At 40.9% G+C, this 27,449-nt stretch overlaps 1 protein-coding gene across 2 annotated transcripts in view; it reads right to left on the bottom strand.

The window, feature by feature from the left end:
• Nucleotides 1-351: 351 nt before the first annotated feature.
• camkk1a (calcium/calmodulin-dependent protein kinase kinase 1, alpha a) overlaps nucleotides 352-27,449 on the bottom strand; it is a 52,875-nt gene continuing 25,777 nt past the window's right edge. Inside the window, exons 4-17 of one of the 2 annotated variants that reach the window (XM_080780149.1) lie at nucleotides 26,968-27,021; nucleotides 24,466-24,517; nucleotides 23,693-23,829; nucleotides 22,307-22,343; nucleotides 21,769-21,790; nucleotides 20,741-20,829; nucleotides 19,036-19,235; nucleotides 15,968-16,021; nucleotides 15,671-15,744; nucleotides 11,461-11,548; nucleotides 10,480-10,608; nucleotides 9,021-9,127; nucleotides 5,081-5,128; nucleotides 352-4,373 (exon numbers count right to left, since the gene is read on the bottom strand). In XM_080780149.1, the coding sequence (XP_080636275.1) occupies nucleotides 4,304-4,373; nucleotides 5,081-5,128; nucleotides 9,021-9,127; nucleotides 10,480-10,608; nucleotides 11,461-11,548; nucleotides 15,671-15,744; nucleotides 15,968-16,021; nucleotides 19,036-19,235; nucleotides 20,741-20,829; nucleotides 21,769-21,790; nucleotides 22,307-22,343; nucleotides 23,693-23,829; nucleotides 24,466-24,517; nucleotides 26,968-27,021 (1,161 nt within the window). In that variant the 3' untranslated portion in view covers nucleotides 352-4,303. The remainder of the gene's footprint in view (nucleotides 4,374-5,080; nucleotides 5,129-9,020; nucleotides 9,128-10,479; nucleotides 10,609-11,460; nucleotides 11,549-15,670; nucleotides 15,745-15,967; nucleotides 16,022-19,035; nucleotides 19,236-20,740; nucleotides 20,830-21,768; nucleotides 21,791-22,306; nucleotides 22,344-23,692; nucleotides 23,830-24,465; nucleotides 24,518-26,967; nucleotides 27,022-27,449) is intronic. The other variant, XM_080780150.1, reaches the window with a different exon arrangement.

Genomic DNA, 27,449 nt, shown 5'->3' with positions numbered 1-27,449 from the left:
CTCTTCCACGCTTTTTTACTTGTGACTGCTTATATTGTTTTTTGATGCAGAAATGGTCTCTTTTCGTTCTTTTTTTAAGGTATTAAAAAGGTCTAAAAAGTCCTTAAATTGTCACTTCACTGTCATCCCAAAAAAATCATGACAGACAGGTTGATAACCACACTGCACTAGGCGACAATCAGAGCAGATCATGAAATCATTTGATGCATTCCCCATTTTACAGTTTGTGATTGACAAGTGAAATTAATAAAAATTGTACAGTAATTTTCTTTCTTTCAATGTCGGATGGTTGTAATCACATGACATCTTTAGCATACAATGGGTAGACAAAAGCAGTGACTGAATATCAAGTAACTGATATTTGTTTTATTGTCTTTATGTCTACGTGTACAAAAAGCATGCAAAAAATAGCATTTTTATCACTTTAGTACATATTTACATTGTAACAAATGCATTCCATATACTGTAGGGGTGACATGCTTTTCTTTCTTTTGTATGTAGGAGTCAACTTAGGACAGTGTATACATTCAGAGACATATGACACATTACAGACATCCAAAAACACAGTGACAAAAGACATCTTCAACACAGGTATCTGGTTACATTAACACATAGCAGCAATGCATGGCTTAACATTATGTACACACATTCCCTTACATAAATCCTCTTTCAATGCATACATGGAAACAAGTATCTACTGTGTGTTGATGAATGATTCAGTGTTTTTAATCACTTACCACCTACGTGTGTGTGTGTGTGTGTGTGTGTGTGCGCGCGCGCGCGCGAGTGAGTATGAGTGAGTGTGTGTATATATATACATATACATATACATATACATATACTGTATACACACACACACACCCCCCGACAAAGTACGTACCACTTTGTCGACTAAGGTCCCACAGCCAGGGGTCGATAAATTGTCTCCTCCTTTATTCGCTCTACACCAAAACTATTTCTGCCTGAATGTTTGCCTAGTTCAACATGCCCAGAACACTACGGTTTATGTGGTTAAGCACTGCAGTAGCTGTAGTAGGTGAAATCTTTCACGGACTGTCCTACTAGACTGAGGAATATATCCCACCCTTTTCACATTGGCCTGTTATAGTGCCACCAACAAAATGACTCTGGCCTGGTGGATACCTGTGCCCCGAGGGGCACTTTATCTAGTTTCTTATGTAATATCTGACAATTTGGCCAATTTGGTATTAAAAAGCGAATTGTTTTTAAATTGTGACTTTAGAAATGTGTATATACACTTATTCTGCATGTTTATTGTTGGTTTGTTTATAGTCCGGCAGACGGGGGCGTGGAGTGGGAAATTTGGTATATAGTTTATTTATTTATTTTTATTGGCCTTAAATTATTGTCTATATACATTCATGACCTGCTGATCGGCTGTTAGCATTGATAAATTAATTTTTATAATTTTTATAGGGGGTTATGTGAGACCTTACCATTTACACCCTATATGAGGTAAAATTTACAAATTTTCATCATGCTTTAACTCTTTTATTGCGGCTAGCTGTTCAAATAAATCCCAGTTACAGGTGCCACCATACGCGACCCGGCGCAAAAATAATTAAGTAGCAAAACTATATACCACATTTCCCGCTTTGATTTTTTTTAAAGCCTGTTGGCTGCCGGACTATTACTGTTCAGTGGGAAAACAATATTTTGGCGAACCTCCTGGGGGTCCCAACCCCCCAGTTTGGGAACCAGTGTTGTAGAAGGCAGTGGCTCTTTTGGAAGTTACTGGAACATTCCTTGCCACAGGGCCAGTGTGCCATGTGTACGACAGGAGGGAGTGTGCAAATTAAGTGATAATTCCTAATTGTAATGTATGGGATATGGTAACTGGCCTATATTTCTTGAATTTAATAAGAAGGAAATAATTTCCGCAGTGAAAATGTGCCCCAATTGTATGACGTTTAAAATGATACAGTTCTGGGAAGAGGCGATAAGTCAGTCAAATAGAAGTCAGTGTAATTTTGTTGCAGCGCTTTGAAGTTTGATGCGGGAATATAAAACTAATCTAAAACCAAGTATTAATAGTCTGCCATATGAAATTATAACAGAACAAAACTGTATGAAACCACAACCATTGGGGATTGGAATGGCATACATAGGCTATATATATATTGTACAGGTGAACAACACTGTGTTCTTACTTCAGGAATTAACCAGATCTAATGTTGAGACGTGTCTTTACAGTAATAATAAAACAAAGAAAATGAGAAATATGAGTGCTCTATGATAAGGGTTGAAGTACTGTATTAATGTATCTGACAACAATATTGCGCTTCTTACATTAACATTTGCAGTAGGCCTACAAACCATACCGTTAACAAGATTCTAACATGCTCTGTGAGGTGTTCAGTAATTTTTCTTATGCGAGAAGAATGTATATATCTGAACACATACTTTGACATAGGTGCTTCAAGCAGCCCTTTGGTAAAGGTTTTCCTGCAAGCTGAGTCAGCTGACAAATTATGACAAGTTGACACAAAGTTCCCCTCTCAAGTCCAGAGAAGACTGGAGGAATGCAAAAGTCAAGCTTCGATCATCAAAGTCAAGAACTGTGTAAATCATAACTAAGACCAACTACTTAGAAATTGCATATTCTGGGAAAAGCTGAATTGGCTAAGATAATGCATGCAGGTAATGACTACTGTAGGTAGCTAGAAGCAGTAGTCACACACACCCCATCTCTTACTGTGCACAAATGTGTCTTAAATTGGTTCCCTTTTTTAGCATGCACAGAAAACAAATCATTTAGTCATTTAAACATGTAGTATTCAGGTGTTCCAGTTAATATTGTACTGAATACAAACTAAGTGAATGACTTGAACATACAGTATAGTGACTTTACTATTATGTGAAAGGGAAATTCCACAGAGTACAATTTATAAGTCTGCATTATGCTTTCCTCTTAAACATTACCAGTCCCTTTCTCTCAATTGATCCAGCAATAGTAAACCCAGGAATAAAGGCTCATTTATACTATTGTGTAGTACAACAATGATGCATTTCAAACTGTCGTGTGACAAAGTATAGATGAGTCTTTAGGGGCAGTGACAATGACACGAATGGTGGAAAAGCAAAGCACCAAACTCATCGATTCTAGCCAGCCACACGGGATGGTGCTCAAGTGAATAGAGAGTTTGTGGTGTTCATAATCACCACATTTAATGATCCTTTTTGACTGCAGTGCATAACATCATAGAAGAAATGTGCCGCTCAGCCTCTCTTCATTAATAGACAATCTGTCCCGGCGTCATTGGCTGATACCGGGACAGATTGTCTATTAATGAAGACAGAAAGCACCCGCTTGATGATGGTGAATGTATTAATGGCAGGATTACATCATGTACAGTATACACACATACATACTGTACATCAGGGACGGTATTACCCCAATAACAGCCAACACCTACTGAACAGAGGCCCCTACCAACCTGTAAGTGTCGCTAGTGCAGTGACATAGAAATCACTCGCCTGCTGGCTTCCCACTCGCAAACATGGCCAATTGTGTTCACCGCAACCACGCAGGAATCAAACCCTAGTTTTTCCCTAGGATGACCAAACGAGAACACAGGGACGACTTCATCAATATTAACTGGCTGGTTCCAAAAAGAGAAGTTACAGATGGCACAGACACAGGAAAACAGATAAGAGGCAGATAATCAGCCCCCAACAGCACACAAACACATCTACTATTACAGTATACATGTACAGTATTAAAACAATGCATCAGTGTAGACAGAAAAGCCCTGTGGTTTGACTTATTTCAATGAGTCTGGTGCGGTAGAGTTACATTTTCATGCATGCAATGATCTCTAAAAGATCCCTGTGAGGTGTGCCTGTGTGTAGAGGCAGATCTTCACCATGCATGTGATATGTCAACGTTTGGTACACTTCTAGCACTGAGTGGTGCCGGGCCCACCAATAAATAGTGCAGCGGTTGATTTAAGGAAGCGGATATATAAATTGGTCATTGAGGTGCCAAGAGACCTGAGAGACAGAAGTAAGGAATTGAGGAATGTCCTTGGTCAAGGAAGGATCATCTGCTTTAGATAGGAAAAGACAGAGAAAGCGAATAGCAAGCCTGAAGGGCAACCATCTGCAATATATAGGATTTTAAAAGTTGAATGTCTGTGCAGCGCATAGAAAGATGAGCCCAAAGTGCATTTCAAAGTTGAATGGAATGTAAGGTGTTTTTTTTTGTTATTGAGCCATACTGTCTTTGAGCAAATGGATGTGGAGAAGAAGTGGGCGTCAATAGAAGCCAGTCGGATTGGACTCAAGAGGGCTCATCTTCATGCAGGTCCTCCAGTTCTGCTTCTCTACCTCCATCTCCAAAGCTTCCCTTCCTGAAAGATGGGAGGAAAGAGAGATAGATTAGTCAGTAAAAAAAGCTGTTTGAACAGTATATGATCCGTATATGATTGCTTCTGCATTATGGATTCGAGCTGGAAAGCTGCTCGCTCTGAAAGTTAAGTAAAAAATATATATATATATTATTCACCATTGCTTTTCCTGCATGGATTAAGTTATCAGCATTATTGAGTCAAAAGGTCCTTTCAGATGAGCAGCGATTAACGCGCCTAGTAATTCGTTTTCAATGAGACCTGCATTCTTTTCTGTACAAGCGGAGAAGTCAAGAGGCTTCTTCTGAGCTTTTTTTTACGCTTGCGTTGTCGCACCCCCCATGAGCAGACCTGGAGCAGACATGTCACTGATCCAGGCGCCAACGTCTGCGTTAATCGATGCCCGGTCTGAAAGTACATATTCACAGCAGAAAACAACAGGGAACACACAAGCAAACGTTTGTTTTCCTCACATACTGTAAGCTCTGAGTTGTACTGAATGAATGAATGGTGGGAAAACGCCACAACACTTTGGCCCATTTAACGCAACGTTAAATGTCAGCAGCACAGAGATGACCAGGATCTCAGGATGGTAGATGGAGAACAGGCTCTTCCCCATACTACCCATGAGAGGGACAAACAGTGGCTGAGGGGTATAAGGGGTGGTAGATTTGGACAGACGGTGTGCCAGACCACATTGCACTTGTTACCTTAGTGAGGGGTGAAGTTTTAAAGAGGAACGGAGGGGCCACGAATCCCTGCAGCAGGATGAAACAAACAACAACCCGAAAATGTCACAGGTGTCAGAGGGCAAAGGTCACCTACGGAGGCCAGAGGAGATTTGAGGGGTTTGTGTGCCACGCATCCGAACAGCTGCACCCCCGATCGGTGACCAGCTCATTGGCTTTGTTGAACTGCGTTGAGGTATGAAATGTACTGTCTATAAATGGCTCCTGGTTCTATCTACTGTATGCCTGTACACTACACAGAGTGCTTTACTGCTAGAAGCTAGACTAGAGTATTAATTGATCTCTGGCTTAGTCCTTCCTTTGTCAGCAGGGGGCAGTAGTTCTCCACAGCAAAACCTCAGAAACCATTGTCCTCTAGCTCTGAAAGCCATGGGGCAGAGGCAAAGGAGTAAACCCAGGGTTTGAAATACAGGATTGCCACAGGGAGCTTGGCTCCAACACAGGCTCCCCAGAAAGCCTCATTTAAGAAATTTAGGGGATACATACATACATATCAATTAATATTTTCCTGTATATTTAGGTTAGGATGAAATAAATCATAGGCTAAAAGTAAAGCGCTTATCAATATGTGTGCCGTGCAGTGGTGGAAAGTAACTACCGGTAAGTACATTTACTCAAGAACTGTACTTAATTAAGTACAATTTTGATGTAAGTTACTAGTTACTTTGGAGATTTTAATTTTCATTACAAAACATACATTAACCATTTCAAGGCTATATACATTTCATCCATTTGAAAATAGCCAATCTACAAACTTGTAGATTGGCTATTTTCAAAATATTTTTTATGTATATATATATATTTTTTTTATTAACATATTTTTTATCCCACGATTTTGTAACCCATTTTTCACCCCTGTGTCAATCATCTACTGTGATCCTGGGCTCTACACACCCTCCGCCAACCTGGGGAGAGCAACGGACTTAACTCATGCTTCCTTCATGCTTGAGTGTCCAAGTTGCTCCTTTACACCTGACAGGGGGGAGTTTCCCTGGTTGGACGTAGCGCGTGAAAGGAACACGTTATTCCAACCAGTTCCTTTCCCCTCCATCAGGCGCCCCGGCTGGCCAGGGGGAGGCAGTTTAGAGACCAGGATTACTGCATGTTTTTGTGAGGGTACCTACCCTAGGGGACACGGGGAGAACATGCAAACTCCACACAGAAAGGCCCTTTCGCCAACCCTGCCTTCGGGTATGGGAATTTTATGTATATTTTTAACTTGTAAAATGGGACTTTCTGCAATATGAGTACTTTAACTTTTTAGTACATTTTGATAGATACTTTTGTACTTTTACTTGAGTACATTTTGAATACTGGACTTCCAGTTCTACGTTGCAGTATTGATACTTTTAATTAAGCAAAACATTTGAGTACTTTCCACCACTGGTGCCGTGTCTATTCATGAATAGCCATTTCTGATCATTTGTCTCTAAAAAATAATGTTATCTGTTGAAGTGGACCATCCATGCATGCTCACTCAACGCAGGCACACACACACACACACACACACACACACACACACACACACACACACACACACACACACACACACACACTTTGTATATGAATGTGTTGCTAGTATATGCTTTGTGTGTAGACGCTGGGCAAATATGTGTATTCACGTGTAATGTGTACAGTACCCTCCACTACCACCGGCCCCCACAATACACAAGCAGTGAGACAGCCATAATACAGATTATCTTCCAATGTCATAACACTGCACTGCATTGTACATGCTCCAATTTTCCCTGGGTTGGATTGGTATAAATGGCATGGGAGATGCTGTACAATTTCCTTTACTTGAGTATTTCAAATTTACAATACTCTTACTTCTAGTCCACTACATCTTGGATCCAAACATTGTACTTCTACTCCACCACATTAGTACATTTAATTAGATTTAGATTATTATTACAAAACATTGTATTGTAGGTTAATGTAATGGGTATTGTAATTGGGTAATTGTTACTGTACTTTTAGAAAAGTCTCCTGTGGACAGGTGGTGACAATTAGCACTTGTGCTAACACACTGTAAACACTTCCACTTCAGCCCTATATATTTTGGCCATTTGAAAATCTACAAGTGAAGATCTACAATAGAGCTTGTAGATCTGATGTGAGCTTGTAGATCTGCCATTTTCAAAAGATTTTTGTACATTTGAAAACTTGAAACAGGACATTCTGCATAATGAGTACTTTTACTTTTGGTACTTTAAGTACATTTTGATGGCATTTGATGCTTTTGTGCTTTTACTCAAGCATATATTGAATTCCGTATTTCCATATTGCAGGATTGCTACTTTTTCCACCAATGCTCTTCGCCCTTTAAAACACTTTCCCTCCCCAACACGAGTTACACGAGTTATGATTTCATTGTTTAATTCGCGTTTTAATTAAGTTTTAAGACGCATTTTTATGACGTGATCGGAAAAACATCCGCCGCACTGGCATGCAAAGGGTTCTGGGAAATGGCGGTGGTGGTGCGGTGCGGTAGCGTTCCTCCTCCCGATTATTTAATCCCGACAGCTTTTACAGTCAAACTGTAAAAGCTGTCAACCCTCGACAGAAGCTGGTGGCAAAAGCACTGCGGTGCATCGGTCTCATTCTAGTAGCCTTGAAAGCCCACACAGAAACACTTATGTAAGACCTATAAGCGCTACAGCACACGGTACGAGACTTATGAGTTATGGTGCTATGGCAACAGACAGCAGCAGTTCCTGCTTTAAAAATGGATGCTACCAGGGGCAATGGGGAGAGTCTTTTTTTTCAACCAAGGTTCATGTGTTAGGTTGTTATTAGAGTAAGTAAAAGATGAGTGTTAATTCTTTTTAGCTATTTTTGACAGGGGGCATTCGAACATAGGGCTAATTATGTTTTTTTTTTACAAGATGTTATGGCGATTTCTTTATTGTCCTACTAGACCCCAGGAAATTACATCTGGCCACAAAATATCACGGGATGTACTGAATGTGAATACTAGGGGGGTGCCATATACTGTATAGTAGGCTCAATATTTAGCCACTTGTTAGAATGCCCCCGCCCCCTGTCAAAAATAGCTAAAATCGCTAAAACGAAAGAAAGCAGCAAATTCATTTTTACTTTCTCTAATAACAACCTAAAACATGAACTAGACTAGACGGCTTTCTTGCCTTTATTTGTAGTTGTTACGTCCCCACCAAAGAGGTCCATGTGTTATTTTGTGCAAAAGCCCAAAATAAGTAGTAAAGTGTGCCGCTGGGATACTATTTAAATTATGAAGAGAGGATATATACATTTTATTTTATTTTTGAGCGATGGAAATAAGTGAATTAGCACAACACCCCATTCACCCCATTCAACTAAATTTAATTTAATTGAGGCCATTGAGGGCTTATCGTAGGGGAAATAGCCAATAATGGGCTTTTGCACAAAATAACACCTGGACCTCTTTGGTGGGGACGTAACAACTACAAATAAAGGTAAGAAAGCCTTCTAGTCCGTAATTCTCCTTTAACAAGTAGTAGTAGCGCCGTAGTTTTTTTTGCTAAACCGTTTCATATCCAACACATATTATGCTACAGTAGCCTATATGAAATGTATTTATATACACACATGTCACCAGCAGACAATAGATGGCTATTAAAAAAATTCAGCAGCAGACAATGTGTTAACTAGCACCAACGTCAGACTGCAAAATATGAAAATACCACAATTGAAAAAGACAACATAACACTCTGTGTTCGTGTGTGTGTGTGTGTGTGTGTGCATTTGGGAGGTGACTTCGGTCTTCAGGATTGAGGTAAACAGTGGGGGTGTAGACATTGAGTCCGTCACAGGTTGTTTAACTAGTGTGTATTTACTGTGTACTCACGGTATGAGCAGGTTGCCAGGTTTAACTAGTGTGTATTTACTGTGTACTCACGGTATGAGCAGGTTGCCAGGTGCTGACATGGACCTCTCCTCCCTCCTGCTGGGACACTCAAACGGGTTACTGAAGGAGCGCTTCCTCAACATCGCCTTAACCAGGATCTGAAATATGATCATGTGGACCAGTTGACACTTGCCAGTAGTGCGTGTTCATGTGCACGCGCACGCACACACAGAGTTAGAGAGCAATGACAGCATTGCTCAATGCTTATGCATAAATACTGGCAAAATTATTATATACATTGGAAACTTCTAGCACTACAAGCAAATTCCAGAGGCTTAGATTAAACACACTGACAAGTCAGGATAAAATAATGGCCACGGGATGAAAAGGAGTATTCCAATTATTTTCTTTTTTAAACAAAATTTCAAAATAAATTGCTGATCTACAAGATCACAACACGTCACATCGGGACAGGTGTGTCTTGGAATTTTGACTTACCGTTGGTCTGCCTTGGCTTGGACACAGCACAACGTATACCCCAACGTATAGGGTTAGGGTTTGACTTACCGTTGGTCTGCCTTGGCTTGGACACAGCACAACGTATACCCCAACGTATAGGGTTAGGGTTTGACTTACCGTTGGTCTGCCTTGGCTTGGACACAGCACAACGTATACTACATGGGTTAGGGTTTGACTTACCGTTGGTCTGCCTTGGCTTGGACACAGCACAACGTATACCCCAGCGTATAGGGTTAGGGTTTGACTTACCGTTGGTCTGCCTTGGCTTGGACACAGCACAACGTATACCCCAACGTATACTACATGTCGCTCCCGACGTGTAAATGTTTCTGGCGAGAGGTAAACAGTGTGTGCTAATGGTAATGATACTAAAGTGTGTGTATGGGGCGGGGGGGGGGGGCAGGCAAACTCCTTGTCTTAAAGTGAACACGGATGGTGTCATGGTGTTATGCTAACAGCTAGCGGCAGAGAAAGAATTAAGATTACGCTGCAAAATGGGGGCGAGTAGTAGGGGCAATACAGTCCACCACGGCAAATCATTTTGCTTTAAAATGACACGCAGAAAACAGAGGATCTACAAGCCTAATCCGCTGACATCATCATAACAATTTCTAAACAGGATTTAGAAAACAGGCTGTTTTCCTAATTTCATTTGTCAAACAAAGATAAATTTGAATGGCTTAAAAATATACAGACCGAAGTGATGTAGTCTTCATGGGGGTCACAGGGAGGGAGAGTGTGCTAGACCAGGGGTTCAGTAATCATAACTTCACAAAAGAACAATCTAATCAACAATCTAATTTAATCAAATGTATCAATCATAAATTAGAAGAAAATAAGTAGTGAAAAGTTTTTTCATTTGTTTGGGTAACGGGAGAATGTCTAATTTCTGTTTTGGGTCACGGGCTAAATGTTTGAGAACCACTGTACTGTGCTAGATATTCCAACAGGCAGTTGGTTGTGAACGTCCTGACTCCTGAGGGGGTCTTACCACTGCTGAGAGGCTGGGGACGAACTTGACCGAGTTCATCACCTCCTCCTCAGTCACCTCCACCATAGAACAGTGTTCCTCCTCTAAAGGCAACGGTTCAGTACCTTCCAGGGTCACCCACGGGTCCAACTATACACACACACACACACACACACACACACACACACACACACACACACACACACACACGTGACTATGAAGCTCTCGGGACACCAAGCTTGTAGATATATTTTCCTAACTATAAATTAAGCATAAGGATAATTATTGCCATTGGATGTAAACGTGTAAACTCTAACTGTATCGATGACTATTGACTGGATCACATTTTCCATGATGCCATTTGTGGAAATTGATGTGCATGCTTGCTTGATATAATTGCTAGTATAATGTGCTTTGTATTGTCGGTCACGATGCCGTATATCAATGGGGCCAATGACACAATACGTGCATTGTGCATAACACCCGGTGTGTATGTGCGCACGTGCGTGCACACGCTTGACAACCTAATTACAGCATTCCTTCATAAACAGTGTTTGGAGAGAGGGAAATTCGCTGATCACATCGTGTCATGGAAACAACAAAGAGACTAGGGAGCATCCTTCACTTGTCCTCCAACAGAGAACCAGATTAGCTTTCTGCTCTAAAGGGACAGTTCAGTCATGCCAAAACAGCGTTGTTAATGAGTTCCACTGTAAACCACCTAGAGTACTTATGTCAACACCAAACATCTAATTAATGCACTCTTATTAAAGATGTCATTTTTTTGCTCCCGATCCGATTCCGAACATTTGATTTTGTGTATCTGCCGATAACAATTTTTCCCAATCCGTTATTTATATTTTTATTAGAACACTTATAGTACAATATCCAAAATCACAGACAATATCCAGTCTTACCTATGGATATAATATTGATACTAGGGATAACCCTAGTTCTGATGACTGATACTCATTGTGTATTTGGGCCTGGGAGTGTCTATACCTTTATCTCTGGGATAGTGATCCTGGTGTCTGGGTCCTTATCTAGCATCCGTAAGATCAGAGTGCTCAGCTCCTCGCTGATCTTTGGTCTGGGAGGAGGGGAACACATTGGCAATGTTCAGATTTAGCTGTGGAGGGGAAATGGGCCTGTTGCAATTGTTAACAAAGAATGCCCACCTTTTTCTTTTTTTTTTAGATCTGATCTTATGGAGATTGTAAAGCAAAAACAAGTCATGTTATATTATGAAATATAGCGAGCTAAAGTATCAAATACAGTGTTAAGAATTCACTGAATATGAGAATGTGAAATCACTTAAAGTTACAGTTTTCTAGAGCTTATAGTTATAACTAAAATTAATATGGTTGCATTGTCCACAGACAAAGACATGGCATGGTACAAAATATGACTATGCGCCATAACAGCAGCGGTATAGAAATCCCCATTGAATGTGATGATATCGGTAGCATAAACAGCTGTGCAGCCATCTAAACGGATGCTTCAACTGTGACCCACACTAGGGCTTAGGGATGTCCGATATTATATTATAAAATATCGGTATCGTTTTTTTTCTTAAGTTACAGGAGTTCTTACTGTATGGTGTGTGTGGTATGAAATGCGAGCATACCATAATCACAGTAATCCTTAATATTCCATATGGGCTTTTGGAGAAAAATGAGCTTGAACCTTCATGCAGTAACTTAAAGCCCGATTTAGACTGCAGTCACATCAAGTCAAATCCGATTCAAATCCGATTCTTTTTCTCAAATCCGATCTTTTGGCCCGGTCGTTTGAAAGTGACCAGATCCGATCTGTGCATTCAGACTGATTTTAACAACTCAACCCAAAGCTGCCCTGCATCGACTACCGTGGTAACCAACAACAATCTGACATTGCAGATAGGACCGCGTGTAGCCATTCTCTACCATTCAGAGAGAAATATCCTCATAAACGGCCTCGTTTCTGTACATTTTCGAGAAGTTTAGATTGTACGGAGGCATCCCCCAAAGTGACAGGAGGAGTGCCAAAGTCTGACATAATTTCACATCCTACCCGGTTTGCATTTAACCGTCTCCCCACCTTCAGAATTCCAATAACAATTTCACTGTCTGTCCACTCCGCTGTTGTGCTGACATAATGAAGTGACATTATTCCTATAAAACAAACGTGTGTTGCACTATTGTTTTCCATCTTTTCTGTTGTTTTCTTTCTTTTGCTCTCGTTTGGTTGTTTTTCTCTCTCTCTCGTTTGTTTACTTGAATATACTCATGCTCTGTAATGACCTCACGTCAGTAGCTATTGGGTCGTGCTGCAAGTGACGTTTTGGATAGTTTGATATGTGACTCAGGTCACTTCATCTGGTCGTTGCATTCAGACAGATGTCCTCAGATCGGATTTAAATCGGATTTGAAACCACCTCTGAATGTGACTCAAGTCACATTTGAAACTAGAAAAACTGTCTCCAGCAGGCCAGGTCAGGTTGTGGCCTCCTGGTGGCGCTATAATAGGCCAATGTGAAAAGGGTGGGATATATTCCTCAGCCTAGTAGGAAAGTCTGTGAAAGATTTCAATGCCAATGTTAGCCAATTAGAATGGAATGTGAAATATAGGACAGATCCATCTTGAACGCATGACTATAGAGATAGTGTGTAACGATTTGCGGGATTTTTGGACAGAATCTGGCAGTAATATAATTTTTTTTTAAGTTGGCCTCCTGGTGGCGCTATAACAGGCCATTTTGGAAATTTTGGGGCAAAGGTTCATCTTGGCATCTAGGGAGTGTGTGTGCCAATTTTGGCAACATAAAACTTGAAATGAGACATTCTGCATAATGAGTACTTTTGTACTTTTACTCAAGTACATGTTGCATTTACTTATAACGGAGTATTTCCAGTATTTATACTTTTACCCAAGTAAATATTTTGAGTACTTTTTCCAACACTGGAAAAAGCCTGCATATATCGGTATTGGTTGATGTCGGTATCGAAAATTAGGAGTTGGACAATATCGGGATATCGGTAAAACAAGTCAATATCGGACTGGGGCTGATACCGTCTTTTTTTGTGTCTGTCTGGTGTCTTGTCTTGTGTTTAATGGCTGCTCCAATTCATTTCCAATGGAAGTCACATAGGGTTTGACAAGACAGTCTTGTTTGATGGGGGGGGGGGGGGGGGGGGGGGGAGGGAGGCAGAACACAGTGTCTTGCATGTGTGAATACGGCCATAGAGGACAAGGTAAAGGTAATAGATCATTATATTGATTTGTAAATAGAGAGGTTCTAATAGGGGGTTTTGCTCTGGAAGCAGTGTGCTGCCAGCTCTCTCACTACCAGTATCACACTGTGACTAGGGCGAGACACTTCATCATTAGCAACATGACAACCAACCCCAGCACATACGTTAGAAGTAAAAGTACGTTAATCAAAATGTACTTGGGTAAAACTACTACAGTATTGGCATCAAAATATACTTAAAAGTAGAAAGTACTATGCAGTATAACGCAGAATGTCCCATATCACAAGTTCAAAATGTATCAAAATCTTTTGAAAATAGCAGATCTACAAGCTCACAATGTGTCGCATCGCGACACATTGTGAGCTTGTAGATCGGATCATTTCAAATGGCCAAAATATATATTTGGCCGAAGTGGATAATGTATGTTTTTGAATAATAATCTATTAATAATCTAGTAACTAAAATTTTCAAATAAACGTAGTGTAGTAAAAGTACAGTAAGACCAAGCTTCTACTACAGTGAATGGAAAAGTGACTGATGTTAGTCTGCCTCAAACGTTACTCTTTTACCCGCTTTTTACTAACACTAACATTACAAAGATGCCCAGAACATCGGGATGAACCCGTGTAGTTTATGGCTGCTCCAACAGTAGTAATACTAAGCATTAAAGTATGAGGTATAAGCAGTCTTGTGTTCCTAAAACAGAAAGATTGGGTATTGGGCAAGACTGGCGTTATGTATCTTTCAGGACCTTTCACTGCTTTGTCTCAACCATTAATCAATGGCTCTGGTCTCAGCCACCGCGGTAGATATTTTGACATTCCGTTTTTTCTTTTTTTTAATGTTGCCACTACTGTTGGAGCAGCCATAAACTACACAGGTTCATCCCGATGTTCTGGGCATCTTTGTAATGTTAGTGTTAGTAAAAAGCAGGTAAAAGAGTAATGTTTGAGGCAGACTAACATCATCACTTTTCCATTCACTGTAGTAGAAGCTTGGTGCGGGGAAACCGCAGATGTGTCGTCTCCGCCTACAGGAAATACGTAGGCTGCGACTATGAGACCCGTTACTGAATCGGTCCATAGCTGGCTCCCTGCAGTATTTCAAATGAACAGCAGGTGGTGCTGAAAGTGTTAACAGTACACTTACCAGTAAATTGAACCAAATGCTTATATTTTTCCTTTTAAAAAAAAAAAAAGTCAACAACACAGGAGCTTCTTCATTTGGTTGTCAATTAGTGTGTTGAAAGTGAAAATACTATTACTACCGATACTACTATTACTATTGTAAAAATCTCATTTTGGATTTGATTAGGAAATAATGTTCAATATATCTTCAGTTCTCTCTATGGATGCAAAAACATGTTTTTCTCTTACTGTAGAACTTGATTTAAACTTCTCACTATGTCTGTTCCTCTTACTTAGAGGGGAGTTGAAACTGGCCAGTACAAAATAAATTTAACTGAGGACCATCATCATGATCCCTTCTCTCTGTCAACTCATTAGTTCTTGTTCTCCTAACATTATCTGACTGGATTTTTGTGTAGTTTTTGAGTGGTGCAGCCGCTCCTATGCACAGCTTTGTGTGTCTGTCTGTCATTTGAGCACGGAATGTGCTCATATGATTGGACAATAGACATCATGTTGTTAACATCATCAGTCATCATCATTGTGAAAGGCACCGATCACTTCACACAAGTGTGATTTTTATGTATGTTTTACCTGCCTGGTGTATACAACAGGACAAAAACAAAGAAAATCATGTCCCAAGTACTTCTAATGGCAGCACAACATGGGTGAAGTTTGCAGCTTAAGCAAATGCGAGACATTGAGACCAGATAGGATTTCTTTGATGGTACTGTGGGTACATCTAGGGGGGAAGTGGAGGAAAGAATAGGGCGAATGAATTTCCCTTGGGATCAATAAGATTCTACCCATCTATCTAAACAAAGGAAAGAAATGATAAAGCTTTAGACTTACTCTTCTGGGAATTCCACACAATTGCTCCTTATCATGTTGTGCAAAGCTAGGATGTAGTCATCAATGAATGGACACTGCATGCAGGAAGAAGGAAAAAGAGTGAATATTACAAAAAGTCTAACACTGACTATGTAAGGACTTTAGCATTATAATCATAAAAATAAATCATAGAAAGGGGTGGCCTTATTGATATTCTATCAAGGCTGACAAATGGTGTTATTATAAAACAACAACCATCAGTTGAAGACAACCTAAAAAAGATGGACAAATTGATAGTCAGAGAAAGTGCTGACTTGCCTTTCCAAAGACAAAGCAGTAAAGCGTCACTCCCATTGCCCATATGTCCAGCGCCTGAAAGAAATACCAGTGGAGGTTACATGACAGATAAATTGTAAATCCAGATTCCAGACACAAACCATAGACATCCAATCCAATCCAATCCACTTTATTTATAAAGCACATTTTTATACAACAAGGTTGAAACAAAGTGCTGTACACAAAGAAATACAAAAAAAAGCAACAACAACAACAACAACAGTACATAGACAGGGCACATAAGGACACAATGCAGTGGAAGCAGCATGTAATGTAATCACAGGATGAAGCTGACCATACACGGATGGAATTTCACAACTCCGTAAACACACAAACGTGTCCCATCACATAAATCAATTCGGACTGCCTAGTCGTTTTTGGGGGAGTTCTCCTAATCCCTATAAGAGATAGATTTGGTTTCAGATAGCCATACTAGGCTGCCGCTGAGGCCATCCATCAGTCTCATTGTCACTCTCTCACACGCTCTCACAGTAGCAAGCAATCTGTCTCTATGGTGTGATGGATAAGGCTTGACGACAGTGGCTTGGACCTGTTCAATCTACTAAAGAGACACAGAAAGTGGGATCTCTCCCTCCATCATATATGATCATATATGGAGGCGTGATGTCACAAGGCGTGACCATATATGGAGCTGTGACCGAACGCACGACTGACAGGAAATGCAGATTTTCATAGTAAACTTTCAATTAATCTGTAATATCTGAAAAATGCAGCCTTGTTTTCTTTTTCCTTGTAATGTTTTGTCTTTTGTTTTCTGTGTGTTTTGTACAGTTATTCTTTCGTATGCTGCATTGACATGGGTTCAGGCAGACAGCAAAGTAATTTTAGTGGACAGGAGCAGGACGGTAAATGGAACAGGACAGGTGGTGCCATTTGCCGTCTACTCAGTGGTGTCATGCTCGTAGAACGCACTGCAACGCAGTACCACGCCGTGGTACCAGTAATGTTTTGATGTGCACGCGCAGGGACAGAACGGTATGGTGCATGTGCGTGCACGCTAGAACGCGTCCCCCTAGATTCAAGAGAAGACGCACCAAATCAACCTCGCGTCACCAGACTTTCCAAGACGCAGCCCCTATTTTCACACCTTGTCGAGTACTGTGCCGAATCAAATGACTACTACTTTGCATAACAACAGGACAGCTTTAACTGTTTACCTAAGCGCACGTAGCCTATAGTATAGGCTATGTGTGCTCAGGTAAACAGCCCTATACAGTAAGCATACACACTTACAGCAGTAGGCTATAGCACCAGGAGGCTACTACTGCTGCTGTGAGGTGTTCTGCACACAAGAAGAATGCCTCCTCCTCCAACAGATTCATTCGTCCAAAGCAAACTTTTTAGTTTCACTAGTGTGCAGTAAAGACTATTTTAAGTCTACTTTTGTGTTTGCGTCTAAAACTCTCATACACTATTTAACAATATAGGCTTAGGCTATATCAGCTGTTCTGTGTGCATGCCGTGATGCGCACATGCACGTGACATCATTAAAACGCTGTGGTACCAGTAAAAAAACCCACCATGACACCACTGTGTCTACCACTTGACTGATCCCATGAATGCTTTTTACTGTCCTTGAAATCCTTTTTTTCTTTTTAATATAAAAATAAGTGGAAAAAAGAGCCATAGACGCCTAGCCTGTCCTATTAACTGGGATACCAGTCCTACATTCAGAAGTCTTGAGGTCACTGGATTCCGGCAACCTTTTGATGATTGGGCTGATTGACAGCCGATGATTCCCATGCTGAGAGCGGGCATGTAAGCGAGCCACAGCGCTCCTCAGAGTGGACAAAGGCGGATTTCGCTGGCCGGTGCTGGGAACAGACAGACAAGACTGCCACAACTCGTTTCTAAAACAAACTATTCATTGTAGCCGATAAATAGATCACGTAGTTGTTATTGATTAATATTGAATATACAGCCTCTTTGTTTTTGTGGTGTCCAACGGACCAGCTTGCACCACCCACCACCAAAAAAAGACAAAGCGATTTGTCACATAATCTGTGTCTTTGTGTGTGTGTGTGTGTGTGTGTGTGTGTGTGTGTGTGCACGCGTTCACAGCATTCGCTGTGCCCACTCTGTCAGGCTCTGCCTGCTCTGTTGGTGTAATTAAGCAATTCGATAGAGGATATATATACACAGATTTACAAATAAAGGAGCTTCGGAAAGGGTCTGTGCATTAAATTACAACACGGTATCCCAGTCACACACATGACATAATAATTTGTCCTTGTTTCACACTGTACACACATGGTACTGTACCATAGTGACTTAAGTCCTAAATACTTCGTGCCATCTACAGTTGATCTACAAGCTCGCAACATGTGAAGAACAGACTACTAATCAGTGTAATAGTAGCTCCTTAACAACTGTGAGGTCCACTGCCTCAACCTGAACATACTCACAGACAGTAGGTCCTGATGGGTTCTGCCCACAAATCAAACACCTGGTCAGAAATGTCTGGACATGCAGGGGCTTTCCATGGCCAAATCCATACTAACCCTATACGTTATTGACTGGAGTGGAGTACCCCTGGGGTCTATACTAGGCCCCCTCCTTTTTTCTCTTTACACTGACTTGTCTTTGCGGAAAATAACCCATCTACAAGCTCACAAGATCGTCTATTTCCGGCGAATGTTCACCGCCAGGATAGGGATGCTAAATCAATCAATCAGCCTATATGGTGATTACCATCGAATACTTCAGAATTAATTAAAAAAGGAAAAAAGAAAGAAAAAAAGGATCAGAGGATGACAGAAATGTGGAGGTGGGTGCGGTCAAAGCACAATTGTTCCTAAAACGGCACGTACTGTAGCTTATTTTAGCAATGTGGTCTAAAGCTCTCCATTACAGAAACATATACATGCACGCAAATCAGCTGGCATATTACTGTCGTTTGCTAGACTGGTGGATCATGGCCATGGCCATGGTTTTGTTAACATGTATTATTAGTAATAATAATCATTGAGGGCAGGATATTTTGTGCTCAAGGGGAGAAAAATAATAATAATTTAAAAAGAAAAACTCACTTTCCCACTGAAGCTTTGCCGTTTGTCACAAAGGGCTTCTGGAGCCATGAATGCAGGAGTGCCAGCAGTACTGGAGAGCAGGGCATCACTGCCCTCAAACATGTTGCTAACACCAAAGTCTGCGATCTTCACGTGGCCATCGTCCGCCAGTAACAGGTTAGAGGGCTTGATGTCCCGGTGCACTATCTTCTGGTAATGCACTGAGAAAAAGATGAGACAGAGAGAGAGTGTCATATACTTCTTAGAATAGTGTCGCAGTCCCGCCCCCTTTCATGACGACACCAGGTCCAGGAAATAATTCCCAATGCATTTTTCCCATAGACATTTCAAAAAGCATTTATTTAAAGACCCTTTTTTTTTTAAGATATTTTTTGCGGCTTACGCCTTTTATTGGTTTTTTGAAGGGACAGACAGTAGGCTGACAGGAAACGGGAGACAGATGGGGGGATGACATGCAGTAAAGGCCGTGTCAGGCTCGGGAGTCGAACCCGCGGCACACTGCGACTGGATTACCAGTCAGGTGCCCAGACGGTTACGCCACCGCCTGGGCCATTTAAAGACCTTTTAAGCGTCGTACGAAGCCAACTCGAGTCGTGACAAACCAAACCAAAAATAATTACAAAGAAGAAAAACAACAACATTTTTGTTTTTTTCTTCTTTCTAATTATTTGTTCGGCCCAAAACATTGTGTTTATTGTCATGATTTGTCACGACAAGAGTTGGCTTTGTCCGCGGCGTAAACGTCTTTAAATAAATACTTTTTGAAAAGTCTATGAGGAAAATGAACGGGGAATTATTTTCCGGGTCTATCGAGGGGGCGGGACTGAGGCTCTCTATAGGCTACACCAGCAGCTATTCTAAATTGCCCTTGTACACTGCAGGGATTCCCAAACTGTGGCGCGTACATCCCCTGTGGCGCGTGCATCCCCTGTGGCGCGTGCATCCCCTGTGGCGCGTGCATCGCCTGACATCTAGGTCCTACGGGGTGCGTGACATGAAAAGGCTAATGGTGGTGCTATGGTGTTATTTTAAATATATGAACATATAGGCCAATATATATGGCAAGTATATGCAGATATACATACTGCATACACAATATGCCATATTCAGGTTCATATACAGTATGTGCATATACTGTATACTGTGTGTAGATATATAGGAAATATATGTCTCATATAGCTCAAATGTGAATCTCGATTTTCCTCCACAAGAACAGCTACAGAAAAATTGATCTGGTTTCAACTTCAGCTACAAAGACACAAAGCTACAAATGTGCTTTGTATCTTTGCAACGTTTGTATCTGCCAGTCTGAACGTAGGATGCAAGTCGGAGAGTGTACACATTTGTACACTCTCCGACTTACGGGGGTAACTAAAAAAGCACTGGTTTAAATTATACATTGTTAAACTTTCATAAATTGAACTGACCAAGGTCAATTGGGCGCATCCTAAACCTCTGAGAGTTGTTATTGATCTACACTAGTGAGTGACTGAACTCATGGCCCTGTGTGTGAAATGGATCTATTTCAGTAAAATGAGGGCAGATCCAAAGAGAAGCCCTTTTACTGATTAGATGTATGACACAGGCCAGGCCTCTAGGGCATGGCCATGGAGAGACAATAACCATTTTACTAGTGTTCTATTATGCACATGGATTCTGATAGATACTGTACATGCTGCGCATGGCACCCAAATGTTATACTTACAATATTCAATGCCAAGTATGATGTCTCTGAAGTAGAGCCTGGACTGCTCCTCTGAGAAAGGACTGTCTGTGGGTACCTCCATCACAGGGCTGAAAATACATAAAATGTATTTGATAAAAACCAAGCACAGTACAGATAATATCCAAATAAAGAGCTTATCACCATCACCGGCATTATCGAACCAGAATTCAATTGAAATACAGTTCCCCCCCACACCTCACATATAGTACAGTGGCCATTTAATGCCAAAGAACATCTGTGTCCAATCTGTGAACTGAAATGATGCCACTTGTTCTTTGCCCCCAAAAGTAACAAATATCCATTCTATCCGGTATCTACTTGAAATATATTTGAAGTATTTAGTGAAACCAACATAGTTAGTGTTGTACGACAAAGTATAAAACAGGACTTAATCATAGAAAACGATTAAGTTGATTATTTAAAAAAAAACACACTCATGTGAAGTGAGGGGCACTCTTATCATCATACATCAGATTCCGTGCACAGCCAATCAGATTAGCACATTCCGTGCTCATACACACAAAGCTGTGCATAGGCCCTCAAAAATCTAATCAAATGTCTTTAGCATCTTTTCATTGAAAACGAAAGATCAAAAAAGTGCTTCTCAATTCACGGACAAAGAAATCGATAGAAAAATGGTTAAATAATTGCTAGAACAATAATGCTAATGAATTGATAGTCGCAGCCCTAATTTACGAGAAGAACGGCTCTGGCTTTCATCCTCTTGAATGTACTTAGTAAGCTGGTAGCCCTCACGTCACAGCGAGTTTCCCTGGTGACTTGGAGCGGTTCCACAGGTGAAGGCGGTAAATGAAAACATAAGCACATAATGAAGCTATTGGGAGTCTGAGACGAAGCTGAAAAGGAAGCCATGTCGCAGCTCCCAGTAACGATCGAGACCACAGCAGGGGGCGTGGTAGGCATACTGGTGGCGTCGTAGGTAAAGGATGGCGGGGATAAGCATTTATAGAAAAGAAAGAAAGAAATAGGATATGAGTTATACGCACCCGTGGTGCATTAGCTCGAACACTGTGTAGAGAGAGAGAGAGAGAGAGAGAGCAATAGATAAGTCCACGTCCTTTATATATTTGTTGGCACACATTAGCAGCACATTCAAACCACTTGATGAGACTTAGGTAAATACTACAAAGCTATTAGCTTGAGGCAGATGTTTGGCATCTCACACTAGCAGCGGTGTCCCACGGTTGCATCGCACGACAAAAACCTAAACATGAAACAACCTAAAAGTGAAAAAAAAGTGTTGATACTTTTCTACATTCATAGTGTAAATTACTTTCATAATGTAAATTAGCGTTAACTGTGCCGTCAACATTGACCTGGCATTGCTGATGGAAGGATTCTGTATGCATACGGCATGAGCCTTGAGGTGGTGTAGACTCAAGGCTGAAAGATCATCTGCATTACTGAGTTATGAGTGTATGCCTTTGGCGAAAGAGATAGACGGAGAGATAAAGAGACAGCAAGAGGGAGAGACAAGAATAATATACAAAGAATATAAAAGAGAGAGCATAATGGTGTGCATACCCATGTGAAGGTTGTCCTCTGCAGGGTCATCCAACACCTGCAACAAGTCAAAACGATGAAGGCATTTCAACAGAGAGCCTACAGGTTACAAGTAAATGTTAGTGTGGATCTGCTTTAGCATTAACAGGGCTCTTCATTTATTTTACTGGTGGTGTTAATTCTGTGTTTATACCTTGTCAAATCCACCGACGACTACTACTGTGTATTAAATCTTCTGAAGATCAGGACATGTCATAGTTTTATAGGTTCAACATCTGAACTCAAGAGTGTAGGAGTATTTTATTGAATTTGGGGCAAATACTGAAAAAAGAGGAGAAGTCGGTTCCCAAATATCTGTGACACATTATCCCCATATGCTTTATCCTTTTCATCCCAGCATGAGCAGATCTGTCCATTGCCTGGGTTCAAAAAGGTGTGTGTGTGTGTGTGTGTGTGTGTGTGTGTGTGGTGGGTGCAGCGGAGCAGAAAAACGACTCCACTCTTACTTAAAACCCATTTGTCCTAGCTCACTCAGCATGTTAACCAGCCAGGCCTTCCCACTGACTGCCTACCTGTGCTGAGCTGCTGCTGCCCCCGCCATCTGGCCAAGAAAGACTGAGGAGCTCTTTGATGCTGTCACCGGGGAGCAGTGGGCTCCAAGTCTGTCTGCACTGCAGGTCAGCTTTCATCTTACAAACCTGAAGCCTAATTCATGGTTTAGCTGACATGTCAACTCTTTTTTTACATTTGAAAATAAGTTGTTTTTGTTGCACTGTGTCGCCGAAGCATGAATCAGGCTTAGATCTGCAGTAGCTAAGCCAACCTGAACAGGTCAGGGAATTGCCACAGCTCAGCAAGAAACCTTTTACTATTTTCTCCAGCAGATCATGTAAGGCCAACCCTGTCAGCCACATCTCCACATGAACCCTACAGTCCCTATTCTGGGCATGTCATACTAGGTGAATATTCTGCAAAAAACAGGCAAACATTCAGCAAAAATAGCTGATCTACAATACATCTACATTCATTTGCGACGCGTTGTGACCTTGGAGATATTGTATTTTCGGTGAAGATACATGGGGCGAGCAAAGTACCCTGTAGAGTAGACACTGGTCAGTGAAGTATAGAAGGATTGAAGTGGTTAAAAGGGTGCAGTGAGATGCTGAGGGTGCTATTGTCTGTTTGAGTCACACATGTGAGTCATGTTGAAGAAAGGGTAAATCAACTGCATCTACAGTGGATAATCTAATGGTGGATTTGCTGGCTTTTGAAATCATATACAAGAAATAATAAGTGGTATCATTTCTAAAAAATATAATCAAAAAATAAATAAAATAAAAAGTGTTTAATTTTCTGGGTTTCCTCTTGAAGACAGAAACAAATGAACAAACAAACAAAAACACCAACCTCCACAAGTTTAACTATGTTTAGATGGTCCAGTTTTTTTAGAATGGCAATCTCTTGGTAGATCCTTTCAAGCGGTGCTAAGGCTTTGGGCTGTTCTCCCTGCAGGGCTGCTTTGGGTCCTCTCGGGGGTGGGCGACCTGAAAAGCACCACACAGAAACAACATGATAACGTCCCTGTTTTGGTCATTGTGGAAGAGGGGCGGTGACCTGGCATGGTTCAGTGAGTTACGTCATGGTCACTCACAACACAAAAACCTGGCAGCGGAATCCTGATCTTGTGGCCACTAGTAACTTGATGGTAGAGCCCTGCTGTTTTTTTAGTCCCGCTCCCGTTGGATTTCAAAATTACATTCTCCTCTACATTTAACCATACGATAAAAGCGTTCATAACTTTATATCAGACCTGCCTTGCTTTCTTTTTCCTTTGTAATCTCCTGTTTTGATACTCTTTTTGACTCCATGCTGTGTTCCTCCATGCTTCAAAAGCGCACCACTACATCCGGTTTATTTGATTGTGCTTTTGACCGCCTATTTCCACCCAAAGATTATTTTTCTTTTTAAATGCCCTCTCCTCATGTGAACTATTGCACCGGGACTGGCAGGAACCCCATTTTAATGTAGGGCTCTACCAGATCTTGTGCCAATGAGATCAGGGTCTCGTGGCCACGTCATACAGTAACTAACAGAACCGCACCATGTCACCTCACCTGTCCTCTTATATTGCTCCAAGTAATTAGTCATACCATCAAAATAATAGAATAGAAAAGACATACGTGGGAAACCACATTGCTTCATTAACCTCTTCTTGGACACCAGCTTCATGGCCTGTGGAAGGGGGGGGGGGGGATTATTAGTAAGTCATGGAGGTGTTTATATTATGTTTGCTTACTACAGCAGCTTAAAACATTGAAAAAAAGTCATAACAAAGTAAATAGAGGTGTCTCTTTTCCAAAAAGTTTGAAAAAAAAACAAACAAAAAAAACCATTTAAGCCAATGAGTTTAGTTTGAGTATAATTTGGCATTGACATACTACAGACCAGGCTTGTATTTAAACCATTATATTGCATATGCTTACTGTATATTAAAATGCGGCTATAGAATGTGATAAGTACTGTATGACTCATTCATTTGATCTCACAAGAGAGCGCATTTCTCAGCACCGACCAGTGCATAGAGAGCAAGAGGTGACAGAGGCAATATTGTTGCTATTCCTGCTTTCATCCATATACTCTAGTCTAGTGCATGCATCTGTTCAGCTTCACAGACGAGGACCAGTCGTGCCCATGTCCTGACCCAACCTCTCTGGTCACTTTCCAACAGCTGATTCGGAGAGGCAGTAATTCAATACTTGACTGCAAGAGAGTACAATGATTGGCCTTCTGAAAGTGACCAATTCTCATGCTCCAATGGTACTTTGGTCTGAGCTGAACTAACCAAATCACAAATTAGAATGACTTGAGCCTCCTATGGCTGCCAATGAAACGACAGTGGTGGAAAGTAACTAAGTACCTACCCATTTAGACCAGGTCGATTAAAAAAAAAAAAGTCTTCTAAATCCTAAATGTTTCTACAGTATGTCAGCGGTGCTCAACCTTTTTCACGTCAAGGACCCCCAGAATTATCTGTATCTGGCTGCAGAACCCCAAGATTTGAGTTAAAAACGTTCGCTCGATTTTCCCATCATCTCCCATCTGGAAAGAACGGGAAATACGACATTCCCCAGGCACAGGAATTTCAACACATCATCAGATCAACTGTCATGTAACTGAATGTATGTGTCTGAAATCCTCTGCCATTGGGAGGGGGGTGCTATTGCTGCAGTGGGTCAGAGAGAGTGGCAAAGTGGGCTGTGGAATATTGTGGACACGCTGAAGAATGTATTCTCTGAGCACAGACGCAAAATGCGTGTGGCCCATGACCTGCTTTAATTACTAATAATTAGTAGCTTAATAATGACTAGTACTAGTAGCTTAATAATGACTAGTACTAGTCTTTTTCATGTCCAATGTATACATTTGCATTTAAGTTCATAATCATTATAAAGTTAACATAACATATAAATGTATTTGAAATTAAATAAAAAATGTTACTTTTCAGGATTCCAATTCAAAAATAGCAAAAAAAAGCAGATCTACAAGTTCAAAATGTGTCGCAGTGTGATGCATTTTTAAGCAATTTTTGACTACCTATATGCATTGTGGCCCTCTGGAGTGAGTGTGAAATATAGTGGCCCTCATTATCATCATCAAAGTTGCCCAGCCATGCCCTATCCAATGTTTTGTTTTGTACTTTGTACTGTTCTCCCCTGCTGATGTTGGCAATATTAGCACAGTAAAGATGATAATCTAATATGTTGTCTTGTTGTCTTGATCTAGCCTCTTAATTTTTTATCTCAAAGTGCACCAGATTAAAGCATTTTCATTGCAAATTTAAATCCTAGAGTCCTAGAACTGGCACTGCCTGTTTGATTTGATTTGACACATTATGAAGAAAAAAAATTCCCCCCTCTAAAATCTCTATTGACCCCTCAGTCATTTCATCCTGCAGCCGGCTCTGGTGTGTGTGTGTGTGTGTGTGTGTGTGTGTGTGTGTGTGTGTGAGTGTGTGTGTTATGCACTGGGTGAATGCACAGGTTGTCCTCATGCGGCAGACACAGATGCCAAATCCAATCAATACTGTGTCAATCCAATTCCAAATGCCACAAAATAGAATTATCCTCACATGTTTCATTTCATCATGCCTGTTCCTCTCTGTCTTTCATTCCATCTTTCCTTATTTCCTGTGTGTCTACTTAAGCCAGGCTGGAGTGCTGTGCAATCTTTCTCAGCCTTTACGGACGGCCATTTTCCAGACAAAAGAGCGACTCAAATCAGAGAGAGAAAGAACATTTTCCATCCGTGTCAAAGGGCACAGTGCTGCCCACTAAGGCCACACTGTGGAATGGCTTTTTTCCTGTAGACATAAATAAAATCACACCTGTGTGAAGTGAGGGGCGCTCTTATCATCGTACATCATCCAATAAAACCTTATACCGACCTTGAAACATACTTTAGTTATGTCACCAGTTACGGCACCAATAATAGTGGTCCCTTATTGGCACAGATGACGTAAATTCTCCATTCATTGTCAATGGCATTTAATGTTTGTGTTCAGACAGAATCTACACTATAGCCGTTTCTAGTGCCCCTCAAAAAAAAACTTTTTATGTCTTACACAGTATGGAAAGCTCTTTGCATAAAGAGGCACCGCTCAAAAACACTAAACAGTAACTTACATAATGTTGGTCATCGTCTTCATTGTAGGCAAGTTTGACCACACCATAGGAGCCCTATAACAAATTGGAGACCCGGCTTAATCAATTGACTCATGGATGTATCGTATAATTAAACATAATATAATGTTAATAATGTTATAACACAACATAAAATAAAAAGTGTGAAATTAAGGATGAAGCTATACAATAATTTTCAATTTCTTTCTGTAGAATAAAAGAATAGTTAAAGACCATTAGACGCATTGGACATCACCAGAATAAGCGCTAAAGAAGTGTGTCTACAATATGTTACAAGCGTGATTTTGATGTTGAGTGACATCACTATGGATACACAGATTTGCAAAAAACGATGGTTGAATCAGAGTAATCTAGTAAGAGAGTGGCGACAGTGCGACACTAGCGTTGACTCACTTTGTAACAATGGAATGCGTAAGAGCTCATTCTATTTTAATGGGATAGTTTCAATGTTTGGAACTATAGCC

The sequence above is a fragment of the Protomyctophum bolini genome, assembly GCF_963924005.1.
Source record: "Protomyctophum bolini genome assembly, chromosome: 13".
NCBI classification, from domain to species: Eukaryota; Metazoa; Chordata; class Actinopteri; order Myctophiformes; family Myctophidae; genus Protomyctophum; species Protomyctophum bolini.
The sequence above is the reverse complement of the archived record's forward strand: the minus strand, read 5'-3'. Positions and strand labels throughout refer to the sequence as shown.